This window comes from Spermophilus citellus (assembly GCF_964194105.1).
Source record: "Spermophilus citellus genome assembly, chromosome: 8".
NCBI lineage: Eukaryota > Metazoa > Chordata > Mammalia > Rodentia > Sciuridae > Spermophilus > Spermophilus citellus.
Window position 1 is genome coordinate 37804140 of NC_138189.1, and position 20492 is coordinate 37824631.

Sequence of the window (20492 nt, forward strand, 5' to 3'; positions counted from 1 at the left end):
ATACACATCAAATAGAATCCCCTGCTTGGAGACAGCAGTTTGCCCCCGACTACCGAAGGAACGCGGAGCACCCCGAACAGGAACTTTAAAGGGATTGTTATCTGTTGCCTGTTCCACTAGGAATATTGTTTGCAAGGCACAAGGTGTCTTTTGGTAGTGAGCACCCTCTGCGCATGCGCAGGTCCACTCGGGAATTACTGCCCAGCCGCCGACTAAGTTGCATTCCTTGAATCTTCGCAGAAAAGACAATTCTTTAATCAGAGTTAGTAATGTGGACAGTACAAAATAGAGAGAGTTTGGGGCTTCTCTCTTTCCCTGTGATGATTGCCATGGTCTGTTGTGCACACAGGTGAGCTGCCTTTGTTGAATCTCTTTCCCTGTCTGTGATAATTTCTTTTTACATGCCTGCTGAATTGTGTATCTTGTTATTTGGGGGTAGGTGTGCCTGCGTCTTTTTATGTCTGCTTTCAGTTTGTGCTCATTTTGAATACGGTCTCCACTTCTTCCCTTCAGCGCCAATGAACCCAGCAACATGTCATACGTGAAAGAGACAGTGGACAGATTGCTCAAAGGATATGACATTCGCTTGCGACCGGACTTTGGAGGTAATGCTTCATTCCTTTTCAACCTGTAACCCATCCCTAGTTCACCTTTTCTGTCAAAGATAAGTGCAAAAATAAAAAATGTCATTTTCGTGAGCATGCACTATGCTTTGGACACACACACACACACACACACACACACACACACACGACTTCGGATCTCAGGTAGATGAATCTCCCCACTCTGAGCCGACCTCCCTCCGGCCGGCCGACACACCCTCTGCATAGTCACTGCATCACGCGTGTGTCCACACCTGTTTTCCCAGGCTGTCCCCCACGAGAAGGTTGGGGGGGGAGGGAGGGAGCCTGTTCAGAATGTAGTAAGAGCTGTGAATCCCCCCCCCCTCCTCCAGCCAACTGCCACTCAGAGAATATGCCCTTAATGTGGTCCCGACTCCCCGCAGGGCCTCCAGTGGACGTAGGCATGCGGATCGATGTCGCCAGCATAGATATGGTCTCCGAAGTGAACATGGTGAGTGGCCTCGCGACGGGCCCGGCTGCCCGGCTTACGCAGATGTGAAATGGACAGATCCCCGCGTCCTCTGCGTTTCATTGGCGGTCACCTAGCCCCTGGCCCCGGGGGTCCCACTCCGCGCGTGCTCCCCACTCCAGCACACACACCCGGTTGCCCCAGGGTTTGTATTTTCGACACACACTGGCTACTGCGGTGTTCCAGAGGAAACGTGCTCGGCACTATTTTGGGAAGGACGGGTGACTGTTGCGCCGGCAGATTGGCTGGGGCGGAGTCTGAGCTTTACTTTAGCAGGGTTTCCCGGCGAGTGGAGATGTGGAGGGCACCATCTGCTGGCGACCAGGCAGCCTGCACTAGGGCCCCCGGACCGGTGGTCCGCAAGCCTTCACCTTGCTAGGCACCATTAGACTGCTGGCCCGGACGCTTGGAGACTCCACCACCGGGCACACAGTCGTAGTTTCAGAGCGTTGCCCGCCTCCTTCAGGCTCTAGCACACCGTGAGGCAGGAGCAACAGGCTGAAATCACGTCCGTGCTTCCTAACATAAGGAGTGCCCAAGCCTACTCCAAGGGAGGGCTTGTATTGTTCCCATGCTGGGGTTGATGAATTTATCTTGCTGCATTTTCCAAATTTGAAACACAATGGGTCGAGTTATATTGCTTTGCTTTACTCTAGACGCCTAAGTGCAATTGTAGAAAAAGCTCCATGATTAAAGGGACTGTGGAGAGGTGGAGAGCGATGATAACAGTACAATCCCTCCATTTCAAAGGGGTCAACATTATTCATTTCTTTTTCTTTCTCTTTTCTGAAGCAGTTGCAAAATGCTTCAAATCATAGCTGCTGCTTCATTTGTTGGCTATTTGCAACCACTCTGGGTAGCAGTTTTTCTAGTTACAGTGAGTTCAGAAGGAAATGCCTGTTGCTTTTCTAGAATACACTATCCAAAGAACAGCTAGATCTATGTGAACAAAATGTCATTTTTATTCCACTGGAGAGAAAAAAAAAATGGCAGCAGAAATTTAGACATCCTGAATAATTTAAAGGCTAAAACCTTTTAGAATTTTTATTTCTCTGTAGCTGTAATGGCCATTGGGTTATCTTTTATTTCATTCCTTGTGTCATTTTATGTTAATATACTAACATTTAAGAATTTTTCTTTTTATTTGTTGGTTATATCAGGAAGAAACAAATGTGCTTATATCCTATTGAATAGGTTTAGAATAAAAGTGTGGTTATTATATTTCTGTATTTTATAGTTGCAACTGACTCTGCTTTATATAGTTTATTTAAAATACTATTTTAAATTGTTTCTGATTATTTAAAACGGTATTTTCAAATGTCTTTCACTGTTTGCTGGAAAAAGAAACCCAATTTTTGAAATTTATTGCACACAAGAGAATGTTTTTTGACTTGGCAAAGATTTTTAACAGATTTACTTATTAATTTTGTTTACATACATGCTAAAACTAGAAAGCAACTCAAAACACACTATTTACATATACTCAGAGAAATGTAATCATGGGTAAACATATATAAAACTGGACGAGTTAGACAATGAGTTTAACAAGTTATGCCATTTGGAGAGATGATGATATTTTCTTTTTAAGTCACTTATCTTGGCACCTTGTAAGCATCCACATAGATAATTCATAAAATAAAATATTCAGAAAGCTAAAAAGGCAAGCATTGCCTTTGCCAGTTGTCTACCTTAGTGTACAGAGTACCATGCCTTTCAGAATTTCTAAAGATATATAATTCTCTTGGTCAGGACTCGGGGAATAGTTCAGTGCCACAGCATTTGCTGAGTGTGTGCAAGGTCCTGGATTCCATTCCCAGCACCTGAAAAATTTAAAAAACCAATAAATTCTGTTACTATATTTATAAACACTCTTCCTTCTTGTTATTTTTAAAAACTCTCAACTGAATTGGTAAGTTGCTGATAACCAAAAACAACCACCATAACAAAAAAGCTCTGTATTATCAGTTGTTCAACCAAATTCATAATAAGCTAAAAGATTGAATATAATTGCAGTAGCACAGGATATTTCCTTTTAATTACTGAATAATACAGTATGTTTATTCACTATACTGTTATATATGCACTTGGTTTTTAAGTATTCATTCAATAGATAAAGCTTGAAAATATACTAAAATACCTATCACTTCTTCATAATGCTTTTAAGAGACATGATAGGAAAAATAGAAATTACCGAAAGTTAGAAAATATAAAATATTTATTTATTTATTTATTCTTTCTTCCTTGTTTCTACTTTTAATGAGAGATACCAACAGGATCCAGGGTTTATTTTAGCCTCTGATCTATAACAAAGCATTCAAATAAATAGAATGGAAATAACTTTAAGAAAAATGGAAATGGAGAGGAATTTTTTTAAGGATCGAGTGCTCTACATAAACACAACCTGGATGGTTAGACCTCTACCACTAAGGAAGATAATTGTCTATAACATGCTTTGATTTTTAGACCATGAAAGTAGGATTAAAAGTTTGTGGGAAATAAGACTCATTGCTTTTAATTAAGATGTTTCAGAATGCCAATACTCAGTAAAATTTGTAGTCCTTTAATAGGAAATTATCCCCAAAATTAAGGGAAAACAAGAATGAACAAGACTACAATAAAATAGTTTTTAAGTAAGTTAAATACATTACTCAATCATTACCCATTTTTATTCATTATTATTATTCCCCATTCCATGACTGAGGAAATTACATAACTGTGCATTAAATTAATGGGTTTGAGAACTAGGTTCTACTAATTTTTGTCCTTTTCCTGTGCTACTCTAAGTAAAATATAACTCCAGATTGGTTTAAAGCATTCTGTCTTTTAAAGACTAACAATTTGTTTTAAACACTAACATCATAACAATAATACTTTCTGACTCATGTCCTTTAGGATATAAAATGTGTTTTCCCAAAGTACGGAAAATAAAAAGAGACTTTGTAGCCAAGAATCTCCACATTCAAAAATCAACAACATAAATCAAAACAGCATGATATTCCATCAATATGTACATTTTTTTGTTTCTATGTATCAATTAAAATAAATTTAACTTAAATTGAAACTAATGTTTGAAATATGATATGTCAAGAGCTTTGTAATGTTTTGAACAACCAATAAAAAAAATCAAAAAAAAAACAATAATTACCTTAAAATCATTGATTCTGAGCAGTATATACAAAAACTTTGAAGCATTATTCTAAGGTAGAAAAAATATATACTTGAAAGCAAGACTTCTTTTCACATAATAATATTGATTAAATTAGGAAGAAGTTTTTCTCACATCCTGGTCTGTGGTGTTTGTGATATCAATTACATACCATTGTCATTTTTTAAACTATCATCTTAAAAACTACTGTGATTTCCATTTATTATTTATTAAACTCTTCAAACCTTTTTAAACAACTTCTGGCTATGCTTCTCCCCAACCCCACGTACAACAGACTAGAGATGAACAAGAGGCAAAAGGAGACAAGAGCTCGCAGAAATTAACCTCAAAGGAACCACTAACTATGAGCCCAGTAGAACACAGATAGTCTTAGGCAAGTTTTCTCTTTGAGTAGTGGTTTGGGGATATATGATATAGACAACATGCAAACAAACAGTTGAAATCTTGAACTTCAAATTCCAATAACTGGTTATTCCTCCTTATTCAAGAGTCAGATCCTAATCATTGAGTAGTGTTCCAACCACAGTTCTCTGTTCTTTTTTTTTTCTTTCTCATAAAGTCTTTTTTTTTTATTGGTTGTTCACAACATTACAAAGCTCTTGACATATCATATTTCATACATTAGATTGAAGTGGGTTATGAACCCCCAATTTTACCCCAAATGCAGATTGCAGGATCACGTGAGTTACACATCCACAATTTTACATAATGCCCTGTTAGTAATTGTTGTATTCTGCTACCTTTCCTATCCCCTACTATCCCCCCTCCCCTCCCCTCCCATCTTCTCTCTCTACCCCATCTACTGTAATTCATTTCTCTCCTTGTTTATTTTCCCATTCCCCTCACAACCTCTTATATATAATTTTGTATAGCAATTAGGGTCTCCCTTCATTTCCATGCAATTTCCCTTTTCTCTCCCTTTCCCTCCCATCTCATGTCTCTGTTTAATGTTAATCTTTTCTTCCTGCTCTTCCTCCCTGCTCTGTTCATAGTTGCTCTCATTATATCAAAGAAGACATTTGGTATTTGTTTTTTAGGGATTGGCTAGCTTCACTAAGCATAATCTGCTCTAGAGCCATCCATTTCCCTGCAAATTCTATGATTTTGTCATTTTTTATTGCTGCATAGTACTCCATTGTGTATAGATGCCACATTTTTTTATCCATTCACCTATTGAAGGGCATCTGGGTTGGTTCCACAGTCTAGCTATTGTGAATTGTGCTGCTATGAACATCGATGTGGCAGTATCCCTGTAGCATGCTCTTTTAAGGTCTTCAGGGAATAGTCCTAGAAGGGCAATAGCAGGGTCAAATGGTGGTTCCATTCCCAGCTTTCCCAGGAATCTCCAAACTGCTTTCCAAATTGGCCGCACCAATTTGCAGTCCCACCAGCAATGTACAAGTGTACCCTTTTCTCCACATCCTCGCCAGCACTTGTTGTTGTTTGACTTCATAGTGGCTGCCAATCTTACTGGAGTGAGATGGTATCTTAGGGTGGTTTTGATTTGCATTTCTCTGACTGCTAGAGATGGAGAGCATTTTTTCATGTACTTGTTGATTGATTGTATATCCTCCTCTGAGAAGTGTCTATTCAGGTCCTTGGCCCATTTGTTGATTGGGTTATTTGTTATCTTATTGTCTAATTTTTGAGTTCTTTGTATACTCTGGATATTAGGGCTCTATCTGAAGTGTGAGGAGTAAAAATTTGTTCCCAGGATGTAGGCTCCCTATTTACCTCTCTTATTGTTTCTCTTGCTGAGAAAAAACTTTTTAGTTTAAGTAAGTCCCATTTGTTGATTCTTGTTATTAACTCTTGTGCTATGGGTGTCCTATTAAGGAATTTGGAGCCTGACCCCACAATATGTAGATCGGCAGCTCTCTGTTCTTGATCTAAGGATACTGTCATCCAAGTGCCGCCCCCCAGGAGACTTTCAAAGGAGTCAGCCAAAGTTATTTACCATAAGAGACAGCCATCATGTATTCATTGTTTCATTCCTTTTTTTTCAACCATGGGTGGATACAACAGTGAATGCTCTTACAAGTATTATAATTAATAACAACAACAACAAGATAACTAATGCTAAAATGAGCCCATTTTAATAAATAAGGCCCAAAAGAAAGAAAAAATTAACTTATCAAATACACACTTAAATTCCACCAAGTTACTATTTATAGGTTTCTATGGTTCAGTCATGTTTATTACCACCATAGTAACTCAAAACAGTAACCCCTGATAAGAATTCTGCTACCCCACACCCTTTCCTTTAATTCAGTGCTTCTCAATATTTAATGTATACCTGCATCACTCTGAGAACTTGTTAAAATGAAAATTCTGAACCAGTGGTCTGGAGTGGGTCCTGATATTCTGCATTTCTTCTGGGTGATGTCTGTTGCTAGAGTGTGGACAGTATTTTGAGTGTCAGGGTTGTGATATGTTATTCTAAGATCTAGCCTTATGAAGAAGTGAACAATTTTTTGTCTTTTAAATTTTTCTAGGAATGGTGTTATGTCAAGGTTTCAACTTCACTTTGAAGTTCCAGTTAGTTAAACAGGTGTCTATGATCAAAAGGAAAAATTAGTTCAATAATTAGTGATTAACAACAAAGGCAAGAGCATGGATGATAGGGTTTGAGTTAAAGTAATACACAGTCTTCATCTCTGTGTTGCTACTGCAAATCAGCCAAATGTAGACGAGGACTATGAAAATAGTGCCAAGCACAGTTACCCCAATAGCACTGTCCTTTTGCTTTACAGAACACCAATGTCTTCAGAATAGAGAACATTGAAAGTTCCCCCCCCACACCGAGGAGCTAGCAATAGCTTTGTAAAATAGCTTAACCATACTCCTGCTTTCTGTTAGTAAATTCTCTAGGACTCTAATAGAATTTTCTTTGTGAACAGAGCAGATAGGTCAGTGCCATTTAAAGGCAAGAACAGGTACAAGTCTTTCACTAAAGATATATGTGATTAATCAACCAGGTCTTTCCGTTAGGTGCTGGGTGAGAATATTATACCTTCTAAGGGGAAGCTCTTCCCTTTGACTATGTGGGGATAACAGATATGTTTTACATCTTAAAACACATCAAATGAAACATATCTAGATTTTAAAATGTTTGATTTTACATTTGAAAACCTGCGATTTTAGGGTTACTGGACCAGACTGGGTATTAAAGTCTGTAACATAATGAAAATAAGAAGTATCATTTATGGAACATTTCACATATGTGAAGTATGGTTATCAAGAGTTTTACTTTATAGCTTATTTAATTCTTGATTTAAAACTGTGCAATTCTATTACAGACTGAAAGACTGATGCTGAGAGGGAGGAACTTAGGTTGAGAAAGGTTAAGTAACTTACTCAGGAGTTACAGAGCTAGTGAATGGCAGATTTGAAACTAGGCAGCCTGTCTCCAGGGGCTGCTTCCTAACTGCCAAGTTAGTAAAAAATTAAATGTTCTCAGTGTTTAGCTTTGGGACCTTGAGTGAGGAATTTGATTTCTCTAGGCCTCGGAATTTCTCTTCTGTAAAATGAAGTAGATTACATGATTGCTAAACCCTTTTCCAGTTCAAATATTCTGCAATAAAAGTATGGATCTTTAAAGATTTCAGAGTCTTTAAGATCAATAATCTTCCAGTGTTATTCCTCTGTTAGATTTTGGCTTATTCCATCTAATTCTCCTGTCAGATGAGTCAATCAACAAACTTTTACTGAATTCCTAACTGAGCACAAATTATGACAGTCTCCTGGGAACTCTGTAGTAATGATTGTGTATAATCTAGGGCCTCTTGAAACATCAGTTTGATTGGTCATGGTTTTATCATCCAACTTTTTCTTCCTTAACACATTTGCAAAGACAGTAACAAGAAATGTTGGAGCAATGATCTTTGAAATGAGATTTAATTGATACCTGGTTTATGTTGCATTGAGCATTGATGTCAAGACCAAATTGAAGGTATTTCTCACTGGTGGTATCTACCCATTGTATTCACCCTGGAAACACTGATCCACTACTACCAAACTCACAAAAATTTTTAGCATTTATTTGATGTGAAACAGAAGGAAACGGTTATTTTTCAAGTTCTAGAAATCCCAAAGGATTTATCCAACCTGCCTAAAATCCTACCATGAGATGACTGAGAATAAATGGAAAAACCTGGGTGTTTCTATCAGTTGAGTATCAGTGCCAATTTTCTAAGTTTTTTGATGCCTTTATCTTGGCATTCCTCAAATACTTGAGAATACCTTCAAAAATATTCAAATATGAATGAAATCTTTCATTGTAAAAATTTTAAAAAAATATTAATATTTATAATTGGTTTATGTTTCAGTAAGGGGGATCAACTATCATAATCATACCTGAGAATAATGAGAAAATGAATTGGTATATGCTTTAGTTGACTTAATGTTCATGTTTTATGCTGTGTAAACTATGAGAGCACTGAGTCTTTTTTTCTATAATGACAGGAGTGAGTTTCTACATTTTAGAGTACTTCTATTTTCAGCAAAATGTATATATTTTTTGAAGTTCCTTGACTTTTTTTGTCTTTTGGCACTGCTGGAGATGAAATCCAAGTCTTCATGTATGCTAGGCAAGCACTTAACACTGACTACATCCCAGCCTGAAGTCCTTTGACTTCTATCTATTGAAAGAGAAGGGAGTTAAAGTTAATAGTAGTACTTAGCAATCTATTATTCAGCATTTGGCAGTTCTTAAGAAAGGGTTAAAATTAATTCATGTTAGCAAAAAGGTTGGCCATACAAAAAAATGAAAGATGCATGTTTCATCTGAAGTGAGCTCAGTTACTCCTTTTTAGAATCCTCATAGTCCACATTGTTCCTCCTCCAATAAGTGAACTAATGCATCTCTCCTGTCCTTCACAGCCCTAATAAAATCTGTTATCATATTGGGAATTTAAGATCAAAGGGGAAATTTCCAAGGGCATTCATTCATTCAACTATTCTAGTGAATAAAACATGTGGTCTCTGTCCTGATGGAATTTATAGTGTTTTAAAATATTGTTTAAACTATTTAATCTTGGAGTGTGAAGATTTTTCCCGTTATAAGAGTTTGAAACATCGATAGTTATCTTGATCTTGGAGTATTTCGTTTTAAAACATACTTACTGAATGCTTAATCTTTTATCAGGTACTGAACTAAGCACTAGGGATGGAAATAAAACTAGGACAAGTCCCATGCCTTCAAAGATTTTGTAGTATAGAGGGGAATGTACAATAAACAGTTATTTTAAACAATGCAGTATGCGCTATGATAGAGACACATATATAGGGTCCTATAGGGTCACTGAGAAGTAGATTCTAAGGCATGGTGAAATGAATCTTAAAGAAGAATAGTAGCTGGCAATTGAGGATAGGCTGCAAATTAGAGAGACCTTCCAACCAAAAGAAAGGATGTATATATAGGCAGGCATGACTGAACACAGAATTGAGTGTTCTGAGAATTACAGGTAATTGGCTATTGTAAGAACTTAAAGGGACAAGGGATATTGTCAAGAGATCAGACTGAGGGTGAAGTGCAAGGTCTATGACAGTGTTATTAAATGCTCTTATTTATGTAAAAAGAAGCCTCACAGTAGACATGTTTATATTTTTTTGTACATGTGATGACCATTTCTGGAAGAATATGCAAAGAACAAGCAACAGTCCTTAGCTCTTAGAATCAGAACAAGGATTACGAGTGAGTTTAGAGATAGTAACTGTATTTTATGTGCTCCTTTGAATTTTTGGTTTAAAGAGTTTATACATACCCTACATTTTCATTTTTTTAATTCTAATTTGTTATATATGACAGCAGAACGTATTGCAGTTCATATTACACATATAGAACACAATTTCATATTTCTGGTTATACACAAAGTATATTCACACCATTCATGTCTTCACACACACACATAGGGAGTGCATAGGGAGGGAGGTAGAGAGAGAGAGAGGGAGGAAGAAAAGATGCTGGAATATGTATGCTAATGCCATGGATCCTAATCCCGAAATGGAGAAACCTGCCAAAAGGTTTAAGAGGCACTGTGTTTTACATTTCAAATAAATCACTCTTGTAGTTATGTGGAGGGTGATGTAGAGAAGGCTAAAGCGGTAAAGCCGGGAGGAGGGGGCAGGGTTCCTAGCTAAGACACTAAGAGGGTATATCAAATTGAGGAGCAATGCCTAAAGTAATACAGTGGCCTTAGGAATAAAAAGTAAGAAAAATAAAGTCAAACCAAACCATAGGGCTTTAGTAACTGACTGGATGATAGAGGTGAGAGGAGTAAGCCCCGGATGCCCTCTGGGGTTGCATATTGGGTGAATAGCATATTGGGCACTGTCTACCCTTGGAGGGAACTCAGGAAAAGGGGACTGCATCATATCCTTCACTTTGAGTGGACATATTTACAGAAATGAGAAGATTATAAGATATTTGTGGGTACATTGATATAAAATGTTGGAGATAGAAGCCACCCTGAATTGGACCTTGGTGAATCTTCTATTCACAAAGAAGGCACATCCCCTAGATAAATAGGAAACATGTGGCACATAAATGTAAGTCTAAATGGGCCAGTTAGTGACATGGAGAAAGGATACCAGACAAAGAGAATGGAATGCAGTCAACTCTATACTTAGCCACATAGTTCTTTATCTAGGAGGACCTATACTCTCTCTCATAAGATTTAGAACATACTTTTCAAATTCCTTCAGAGAGATGACCTTTGTATTCTGTTTTAGTTGTTTTTATAAAGCTATACAGGTGGGGAAAAAAGGCATGTGGGGAACCCACTTACACAGACAGCATCTGCTCCCTTCTCCACTGCATCTCTTAAGTGATTCAGAGTCCTTCTGGAACATTGTGCTTCCATGTGGGAAATTGCATGAAAGCAGTGTGAATTCTTGTAGAAAGTGCATTTGGTGATGAAACGAGACTGGTGTAACAGACAGTCCAAGTGAGGCCCACTGTATGCCCTGAGAAATGAAGCTTGCCTTCGAGGAAATTACAAAGTCACTCCCAGGTGTTTTGTAGAACTGAAACATTTGAATGGCCTGTTGGGTATGACTTTAAACAAAAATTCAACATCCCTGTCCCCTACGAGGTGGTCTCCTAGAAAAAGGAAATCTATGTAGGCTTATTTGTAGATCATATTATTTAGTTGAGAGAAAGAAGACAGAAACAGCTAGAGGAATAGATAGATTCAAATGAAGAGAGTTCGTGGGTAGCTGTTAGCAATCTGCTATTCTAGCCCACTTTTTCTACAGAAAAAGAGTATAGGGATGTATGAGTGAAGCCCCTTTTGATACAACAACAACAAAAAATAATTAAAGGTTGTGTGCCTCGCTCTTGTTACTGAAGGGATTAACCAGGAAAGTTGCTTGCAGTGTATCTCACTTGAATTAGTTTATTAGGGATACTTCCTGAAAGCAGGGGAACAGATTTGTTGAAAGCTCATGGCTCCTGCCTACTCTAACCCTTTGTGACTCATGAGGACATTTTTTTCTTATGATTTATTATTTTCAGGGAAGTGATACACAATTCTCTAGTGAAGAAGCTCAGCTTTTTGGTTTCCATAGAGACAGTTCATTTGCAATCCTACCTGTGTCTAGAACATTTTCTCATGTCAGTGGCCATTGTTTCTCCCTCCTACCACCTGTAACCCCTCTCCCACTGAAATGCATCTAGATCTACTTCAAAATCTACAGGAGATCCTATTTTTCTATGGACATTTTTTTTCTTTTTGCAGCCAGAAAGGGGAAATTCTGCTAGAAAAAAAAAAAAAGAATATCTGGGGCATATGAACAAACCAAGATTCCTTAAAGATAAAAGACTCAACATTAAGAATCATCCATATAAGATTCTTATTAACCTTAATCCCCCCCCCCACTATGTAAGCTCCAGGAAATTTAGAATTTTTTTCCTTATATTATGTTAGATACCTCCTAGTGATTGTAGATGCTTAATGATAACATTCTTTATGATTATAATAGAATTTTTCTAGCCATAAAAATTGTTAGTAATAATAGCATTTTATATTATTTTAACTCAGAAATTAATAGTTTCTCCATCAGATCTACCTTATAACTTCATCTGTAATTTTCTTTTCTGTTGACTGTGGATCATAAACTGTTCCCATAGAAATGGCTTTATCACATGACACAGTGAGATTCACAGACACAGAATCAGTTCATGACAAATATCAACACTATATATATAGTTGATATTTGTATATATGTAAGTGTGTGTGTGTGTGTGTGTGTGTGTGTGTGTGTTTAACTATTCATCTGTGCTTTAAAAATAATCACTGCTTTTGATTTTTTTCAAATGTCATCTTTCTGGCACCTGGATTATCAATATTTCTAGATGCATTTAAGAAATTGTCAAAAATAATTTGATTAGTGACTACAAAATGGCATTTATAAGGAAGGAAACTCAAACATGAAAGATAGCCCATGGAAAGGTGTTCCTTAGCCAGTCTGAAGGGATTGTTAAATAGAAGAGTCATATTTTTAAAAAATAATGAAGTTTATTAGATATGAAAATATGAAGCCAAAAATTACATAATCCACAAAATGTGCATTTAATACATATGTAGATAGTACCTACATCTGTCCATCTATTTGTCTACTCATTTTTGCTGTTACTGTATCCTTGTTGCTATATGCTTTAAAAAATGTTAATTTTTTTAATCTTTTACATCCCACAATCATTTGTTGTAATCAATTGTAAACTACCACATTAAGTAGTGATGAAAGATTCTTACCACTGATATTGCCACCCTCCCATCCCCTAGCCCCTATATCCACCCCCAAATTTAGTGCATCTCAAAGAAATAATTGAGAGCAAAAATCCCAATTCAAACCAACTGCTGAATTGAGGCTGTTGAGCAGAGAGAAAGAGAATGTGCTGCAAATGTTATCACTGGTCAAGTGCAGACTTCTGGCTGAATGTGGGGAGAATGATCTTTAGAAGCTTTGAAATTGGGAATGAGACCACGAGGACAGGATAAAAAACTTGGAGAGGAGAATGGAGAAAACAACTGGTGAGTGGAACTGGAAAAACAGATTCAGTTTTGGTGGGTTGTTGGTTCATATCTCCTACACTTATGTAAACACTATTTTGGGCAACACCCCACAAACAGTATTGACATACATTTGAAAAGGCTTTCATAACCTGGTTCTCTGAAATTATAGAAAGGAATGATTTTTGGAATATTGCAGGATGGCATCTGTCCTATTGTGTTCAAAATCACTGTCATTGACCACAAATATATCTTGATGAATTATGGTTTTGCATAGTCACTGTCCTGCTTTTCCACATTTTAAAGGATTTGCAGCATGGTTCTGCAAAATGGACAAAGATATGTGAGCCCAAACCAAAATAAAGCAATTGCCTTTATACTTTTTCAATATATTTATCCTATTCACTCTCATCAAGTGGCACTTAATTTTTCAATCAAAATAGAAGACAATTGGTAGAGTAGGTAGGAAGCACATGCAGAAAGTAATTTCAGATTCACTGGGAAAGCACCAGCTTGAAATGTCGTCATTAGAACTTGATATCTTTAACTTTGCCCCCTGCTGAAATGCAAATAGCCCTGGGAGAGGCAAAAGTAATGTTGTTTTTCAATTCCAGTGTTTATACCAGCATATGCATGGGTGGAATGAGAGGGCTGATTTGCTCTGAGAGGGCAGAGATTAGAAAAGGGGAATCTGGAGTTATTTCATACTTTCCCCCAGAATCAGAAGCTTCCTGAATTTGTGAGCTGATAGAAACTGCTAGAAGAAGTGCCAGGTGTGCTGACACAGCATTTGTGTGGCAGGCACTGATCCTCTGCACTCAAAAAGCATTTTGCTTGATCTAACAGTGATACCCAATATTGTGTAGTTCAAGATGCGAAATCAACAAATTCAACTGCATTCTCTGGCAGTGTAGCATTCAAGCTGACTAGGCGAGGTGACAATACTATTGTGTAGTTTTAATTATCAATCTCATAGTTAAAATCAGTGGCCAGTGGCCAACACAGGAGCAATTATACAAGTCTAGGCACTATCTATCTGGTATGTATAATTTTGGTATTTCCCTTGAACTGCCTTCTCCTGAATGTTTCTTTCAAGTCATATTTGAATAAGTGTGTGTATGTGTGTGAATGTGTGTGTGTGTGTGTGTGTGTGTGGTGATGAATACTGAAATTGGGGCCTTGTACATGCTAAGCACCCATTTTGCCACTGGGCTTCAACCCTAGCCCATCCACATTTGAGTAATTTTAAATCATTTTAACATTTCAGAACAATATTGCATCCTGATTCATACTTTCAACTATAAATCTCCTGAATTTCTTAATTTGTTTGCTTCTTAGTTTCATATAAAATGGAAATAATTTTAATTCCACCTGTTTCAGGAAGCTCTGAGTGGTGTCAAAACAAGTATATCATATACATATATATGTTCAGGGTATGTGATGATGAATAAACTATAAAATACTTTAAAGTGCTGAGATATATATATATATATATATATATATATATATATATATATATATAATTTTACTATTATCCCCCCAGGCTCATAATAAATGTCTTCCTCCTTAATGCTAGGACATCAGGGTTAACACTAGTTTGCATTATGCATAATGAAATAAAATAATATTTGGTCTGACATTGGGATTTTCATCATACAGAACTCACGGAATTACTAATTGTAAAACATCCCTGTGAGAACTGACAGAAAAAATGGGAACAATTTCTCCTATCTTTTTTCCTAATAATTTTCTATTGATTCTCATTCTGAGAAGGAACTAAGTTGTGTTACCTCTTAGTTTCGATATATACACAGTCCTCCTATATCTGATTTTATATTTTATGTTACTTCCTGATATGTGGATGAAATAGGATATATGATATTCCATGGGCTTAACCAAAGGTTTAGGGTTCTGAGATTAAATTCTAGTTTTTAATTACTACCCTCCCACATTTATAGGATCTTGACATTTATTAACCATACATGGATCATATAATTTATTGTCCAAACACACACTATTGAGAATGAAAGGGGACACTATTAGTAATCACATGAGATTAACAAGTAAGCCGACACTTTACTAGGAATGCCAAGACTTGTGATTAATTGTGCCATCCAAAGCCTTAATTTTTCTTTAAGATGTGGAATGAAGACTAAATGAGATAATGAATAGAAATCTTTGAGCATAATGCTTGGCTAGTTAGTAGATATTTGGGAAAAATAAAACAGATTTTAATCATAATATTCTTCATCATCCTCACCATCATTGTCATTGTTCCATTTAAAATGATACAACAGAATACCATATACGGGGTGGATTGTAAATGAACAGAAATTTATCTCACATTTCTGGAAGACGGAAGTCCAAGATCAAGGTGCTGGCAGATTCTGGGTCTGGTGAGTGCCAGGCCACTTCCTGAACAACTTCTTACTGTGTCTTCTTACATGGGACCTCCTTTATAAAGGGACTAATATCATTCATGAGGGCTATGTCCCTATGACCTTGTCACTTCCCAAAGGCCCCACCTCCAAATCCCATCACACGGAGGACTAGGTTTCAGCATATGACTTTTTTGGGGGGGAACTCAGTCTTCAGCAAACATCATCATCATGAACCTATTTTCTGAGCACTTACAATGTACCAGGCATTGTTAAAAGTGCTTTGTATATAAATATCAACAATAAAACTAGGTAGAGTAGGTGAAATAACCTAATAGGATTTTTCTTTTTCTTACATTGAAGTTTGTAGATAATCAAACAAGCAAATAACCATGATCTGATCAGTTCACTCCTATTTACTGAGAGCTTTGTACAAACAAAGAAACTTGGTAGAAACTGTAAAGACTTACTGAAATTGTATGGTTTACTTTATCCCTTCAAGGAATGTATTATTCCATTTTTCTTGCGAATGCCACAGACTGGGTATGTTATAAAGAAAAGAAGTTTATTGGGCTTATGGTTCTGGAAGTTCAAGGTCAAGGGGTTAAATCTGTTGATGATCTTCTTGTTAAGAGTCCTGAGGCAGCACAGGACAACATATGTCAAGAGACAGGGAGTATGCATGTCTATGTGTGTCTCTTCTGGTCTTTCTTTTTCTTATAAAGCCACCAGGACTCAGTGATGGGGGTTGTACTCTAATGACTTCATCTAATCCTAATCACCTCCCAAAGGGCCCACCTCTAAACATAACAGTCAGATCAAATTTCTTCCATTTTACTACTTCACAAAGGAGATGAAATTTCAACCAATGAAGCCTTATAGAACTCATTCAAACTATAACAAGCAAAGGAACATCCAAAAATTTGCTCACAAGGAAAGTTGTGAATGGATAACGCATGAATGAAGTCATAATTGAAATGATTGGTCATATCTCATGACACGGCAAAGAAACTGGGATGTTTAGGAAAAGAATAGTCTATGTAGGAGGATGATGGATATTCTATGCAAAGAAATTAGTTCTGAGAAGTCTTTCCAGGTAAGATTACCAAGAATACTGAAAAAGAGATTTATTCATCACATATGAATCTGCAAGTCTGTAAAATTATCTTGAAGTCTTGACCAATCTGATAATGGATACATACTGAGCATTTCTGCAAAATAGGTACCATTTTAGCTACTTTCAAATATTAAAACACTTAATCCATAAAGCAGCCAGATGGAATATGTATCATTAATATTAATGTTATAGATAAGTAAACTGAAGTATGGAAAAATTAAGAAACTTGCCCAAAGCTGCACAATTAGTAAGTGATAGAATTATAATTTGCTCTGGCAAATTAGTTTCACAGTCTACATGTGACAGGTCACTAAACAAGTCACATCATAGACCATTGTTATTTCTAATAATATTTAAACATAGGCTTGAAAGCTTATAAAACATGGTTAATATGTAGCAAAATGGATCCTTGGGAGAAATGCTTTAGCATTTCAGGACTTAATTTTATAAAAGTTAAGAAATAGCTTGATTAATGCTTTCAGGTATAAGAAAATGTTTGATCCATTTGCTAATTTAAATCATACTGAGCTTGTGTTCATGCTGTTAAGTTTGTAAATAGGAAAAGAGACTGGATTTGATGTCCCCTCTGAAAGAATTCTAGCTTGAAGAAGGAAGCAAAGATTAACTTGGACATAAGGAAGAGCATCTTGACTGTAATAAGTGAGAGGATGCTAGAAGGAGCTACTAAGAGTACTTGGGAAATAGTCATCCTTAGAAAGCTTCAGAACAAAAAAAGATAATTATATCTGTCCTAGTTGACTTAGAGGTATGTTCTATCCAAAGCCAAGAAGATAAGACTAGAAAGAAAATTCCCTAACATTCTTCCTGATTTCTACTTCACATTTATAAATGAACTATTGTAAGATCTTCAGGACTTCCCATTTTTTGATCACCTGCAGTAGTACATATATGGATTACTTTCTTTAGCCGTAACCATGACTATACACTCAGAGGTAGTGATAGGGAACTTGGCCGGGAAGTCATTAATACAGTGGCTTTTTCTGGAACAACTTGATTATTAACCTTACAGAGCATACTATCCAAACTTATATCTCAGAAAAAGTTGCCATACTACTGAACTTCAAGGTAATTAATGAAGGAAAGACACAGCAGACATTTAATTCCCAAAAGCCATGAGAACATCACGAAGAAAAAGAGCATCTCTCTGTGCCTGATAAGTGCCTTATACACCTGGCAGACTGGATTAAACAGTATTTAAGTATGATACACTCAGTTCAAGTTTATGCATACTTCTCTATACATAAGAAAAAGACAACTTTTAATATTCAGAAAAGATACAGTGCCAGACACAGTGGCACAGGCCTGTAATCCCAGCAACTCAGGAAGCTGTGGCAGGAGGATCACAAGTTTGAGACCAGCCTCAGCAACTTAGCTAGACTCTGTCTCAGAATAAAGAACAAAAAGGGCTGGGGATGTAGCTGAGTAATAAGATACCCCTGGGTTTAATTCCCATATCCAAATAAATAAATAAATAGTTGTTAAAATATAATGAATACTTACCATGTATCAGGTACCAGGATAAATTCTTTGTCAGTTTTCACAAGTGCTACCTGAGAGAGGTATATTTAATACCCCTTTTTCACAAATAAAACAGTGAGTCTAGAAAGGATGATTTGTGATGGAGATGGATTTGAAGTTGAGGATTGATTTCAGAGCCAGACTTCTAATCCCCATTCTATTTTAGAGCGCACTCTTGTCTGAATTAATACTTTTAAAAACAGATCTTTTAGCCAGGTGCGATGACACATGCCTAAAATCTCAGCGGCTCAGGAGGCTGTGGCAGAAGGATCTTGAATTCAAAGCCAGCCTCAGTAACCACAAGGCGCTAAGCAACTCAGTGAGAACCTGTCTCTAGATAAAATGGAAAATAGGGCTGGGGATGTGGCTAGTGGTGAAGTGCTCCTGAATTCAATGCCTTATATTCCCTAATCCCCCCAAAACAAGATCTTTTACTGTTTCTTTAAAATGAAGGCACTATTACACAAAAGGATGGAGTTCTAAATTGCAAGCCTCAAAAGTAGCTTAAGCAAGGGAAATAGCTGCTGTCTTGCTCCAGTTCATTTCCAGGATTACTTTTTTTTTTTCTTGATCTTTATATGATTGAAGACATAAAACAAAGACTTTCACTAAAAAAGTGGGTTGTCTTGTAGGAGCCCAGAGTCTGGTTTCCCCTCCATTGGCATCTATATCACGGTCCATAAAGTGGGCAATACGGCACTTTTCCTATCAGGTGTGCTTGCAAAAGTGATTTGTTGTTCGAGTCCTAGATAAAAACTTGAATGATCCAAAATTGGTTGTTATTTTTCAATTCATAAGATTTCCTGCTGGTGGAAAGAATGAATTACTCTGTATTCCATGATTCGCTAAAAGGGCCATACCTCAGGCACTGCCACGGTGGTCCCCTGACAGGGAGAGTAGGGAGGACAATCAAACCACCGATTTCTTGGTAGAGAAAGAAGAGATTCAGGTATATTTAGCTCTTCTGACTTCTCCCAGTGAACACTGAGAGAGAAATCAACAGTAATATGTAAAGGTCAGATCATTTCATCATTGTCCTTTCAGAACTGGGAAACTGCATTATGAAATGCAGATGGCATCTCGAGGTTAAAATAGCAAGTTATTATTATCACATGTCTTATAGGAGATATTTTTCATTTTTCTGCCTCACGAAGGAATATACAGCTTAAAAAATCCTCTTTTCTTTGGTCTTTATCTAAAAATGATGGCAGGGGAAACATAATAATTAATCATTTAGTTTGCATTTACAGAATTGAAGAAACCAAAGAACTTACTGTAGATGGTAGATTTAAAAAGTAGAAGGCATTTATTGAACACAGTTTTAGGGAAAAACAATTTGCCTGAAATAAACTGTTGTTTATTTACAAAATGCAGAGTTGGACTATTGGAAAAATCAATAAATTCTGCTAAAGCCATTATAGGCTTTCACATTTATTGCCTGTGGTACTAAATAAAGTATACTATTGCTGCTTATTGATGTAGATTTTGGTGCATTTGTTCTTGCCTCACCTCATAGCTAAAGGATATTCTGTGTTCTTATGTGCCAAATGAGAGTTTTTCAGGGTCGTGTTTGGCAATGCATGTATTTTCTCTGTAAATTACAGCCCCACACAGGTTCTGGCACACACAGGTTAAGTCAAGTCAGAATTTTGTTGCCTTTGATCCAAGGATATCACTAAGTTCTGGGGGATGGAGCAGGTGGAGCAGGGGTTGTGCAACACAAAATGAGCTTTAGGGAAAGTTTTAATTTTAGGCATAATGCATAGTGGATTTTACTGAGGTATGAAAAGTGTAATTTCAGAGTGACTTTCCTAATTGAAATCATCAGACCGGTACATTATTTTGTAACTTCTGAACCCATTTAACTTCTGATTTTATTGGAGAGTTAGTAGATAGGAAAGACCATGTCCGCCAGCAAATGTATGTATTTTTGAGCGATGCTACTTAGAAGTCTCCAAGAAGGTTTGTGAAAATTCCAGATAGAAAAAAAGGAAATAAATACTTGTACAAAGTGTTTAAGGAAGGAAAGAATATAAAAGCTTATAGATACCTGTGTATCATCAATGTTGGACACCTGGTTTGCAAATCACTTACTATAAGTAGGTATTCAGCACTGTAAGAAAGACTGTTTTTACCCACATATTCCCATTTGCATCCTGGAGTGACAAGGAATGCTCACTTCATCT

General features: G+C 36.8%; 1 protein-coding gene across 1 annotated transcript in view; it reads left to right on the forward strand.

Moving 5' to 3' along the window:
• Window positions 1–212: 212 nt before the first annotated feature.
• Window positions 213–20492, forward strand: part of GABRB1 (gamma-aminobutyric acid type A receptor subunit beta1) — a gene marked incomplete at its 3' end in the record, with an annotated part of 379047 nt that continues 358767 nt past the window's right edge. The window contains exons 1-3 of the mRNA XM_081304484.1: window positions 213–349; window positions 514–605; window positions 1007–1074. Of these exons, the coding sequence (XP_081160610.1) occupies window positions 270–349; window positions 514–605; window positions 1007–1074 (240 nt within the window). The 5' untranslated portion in view covers window positions 213–269. The remainder of the gene's footprint in view (window positions 350–513; window positions 606–1006; window positions 1075–20492) is intronic.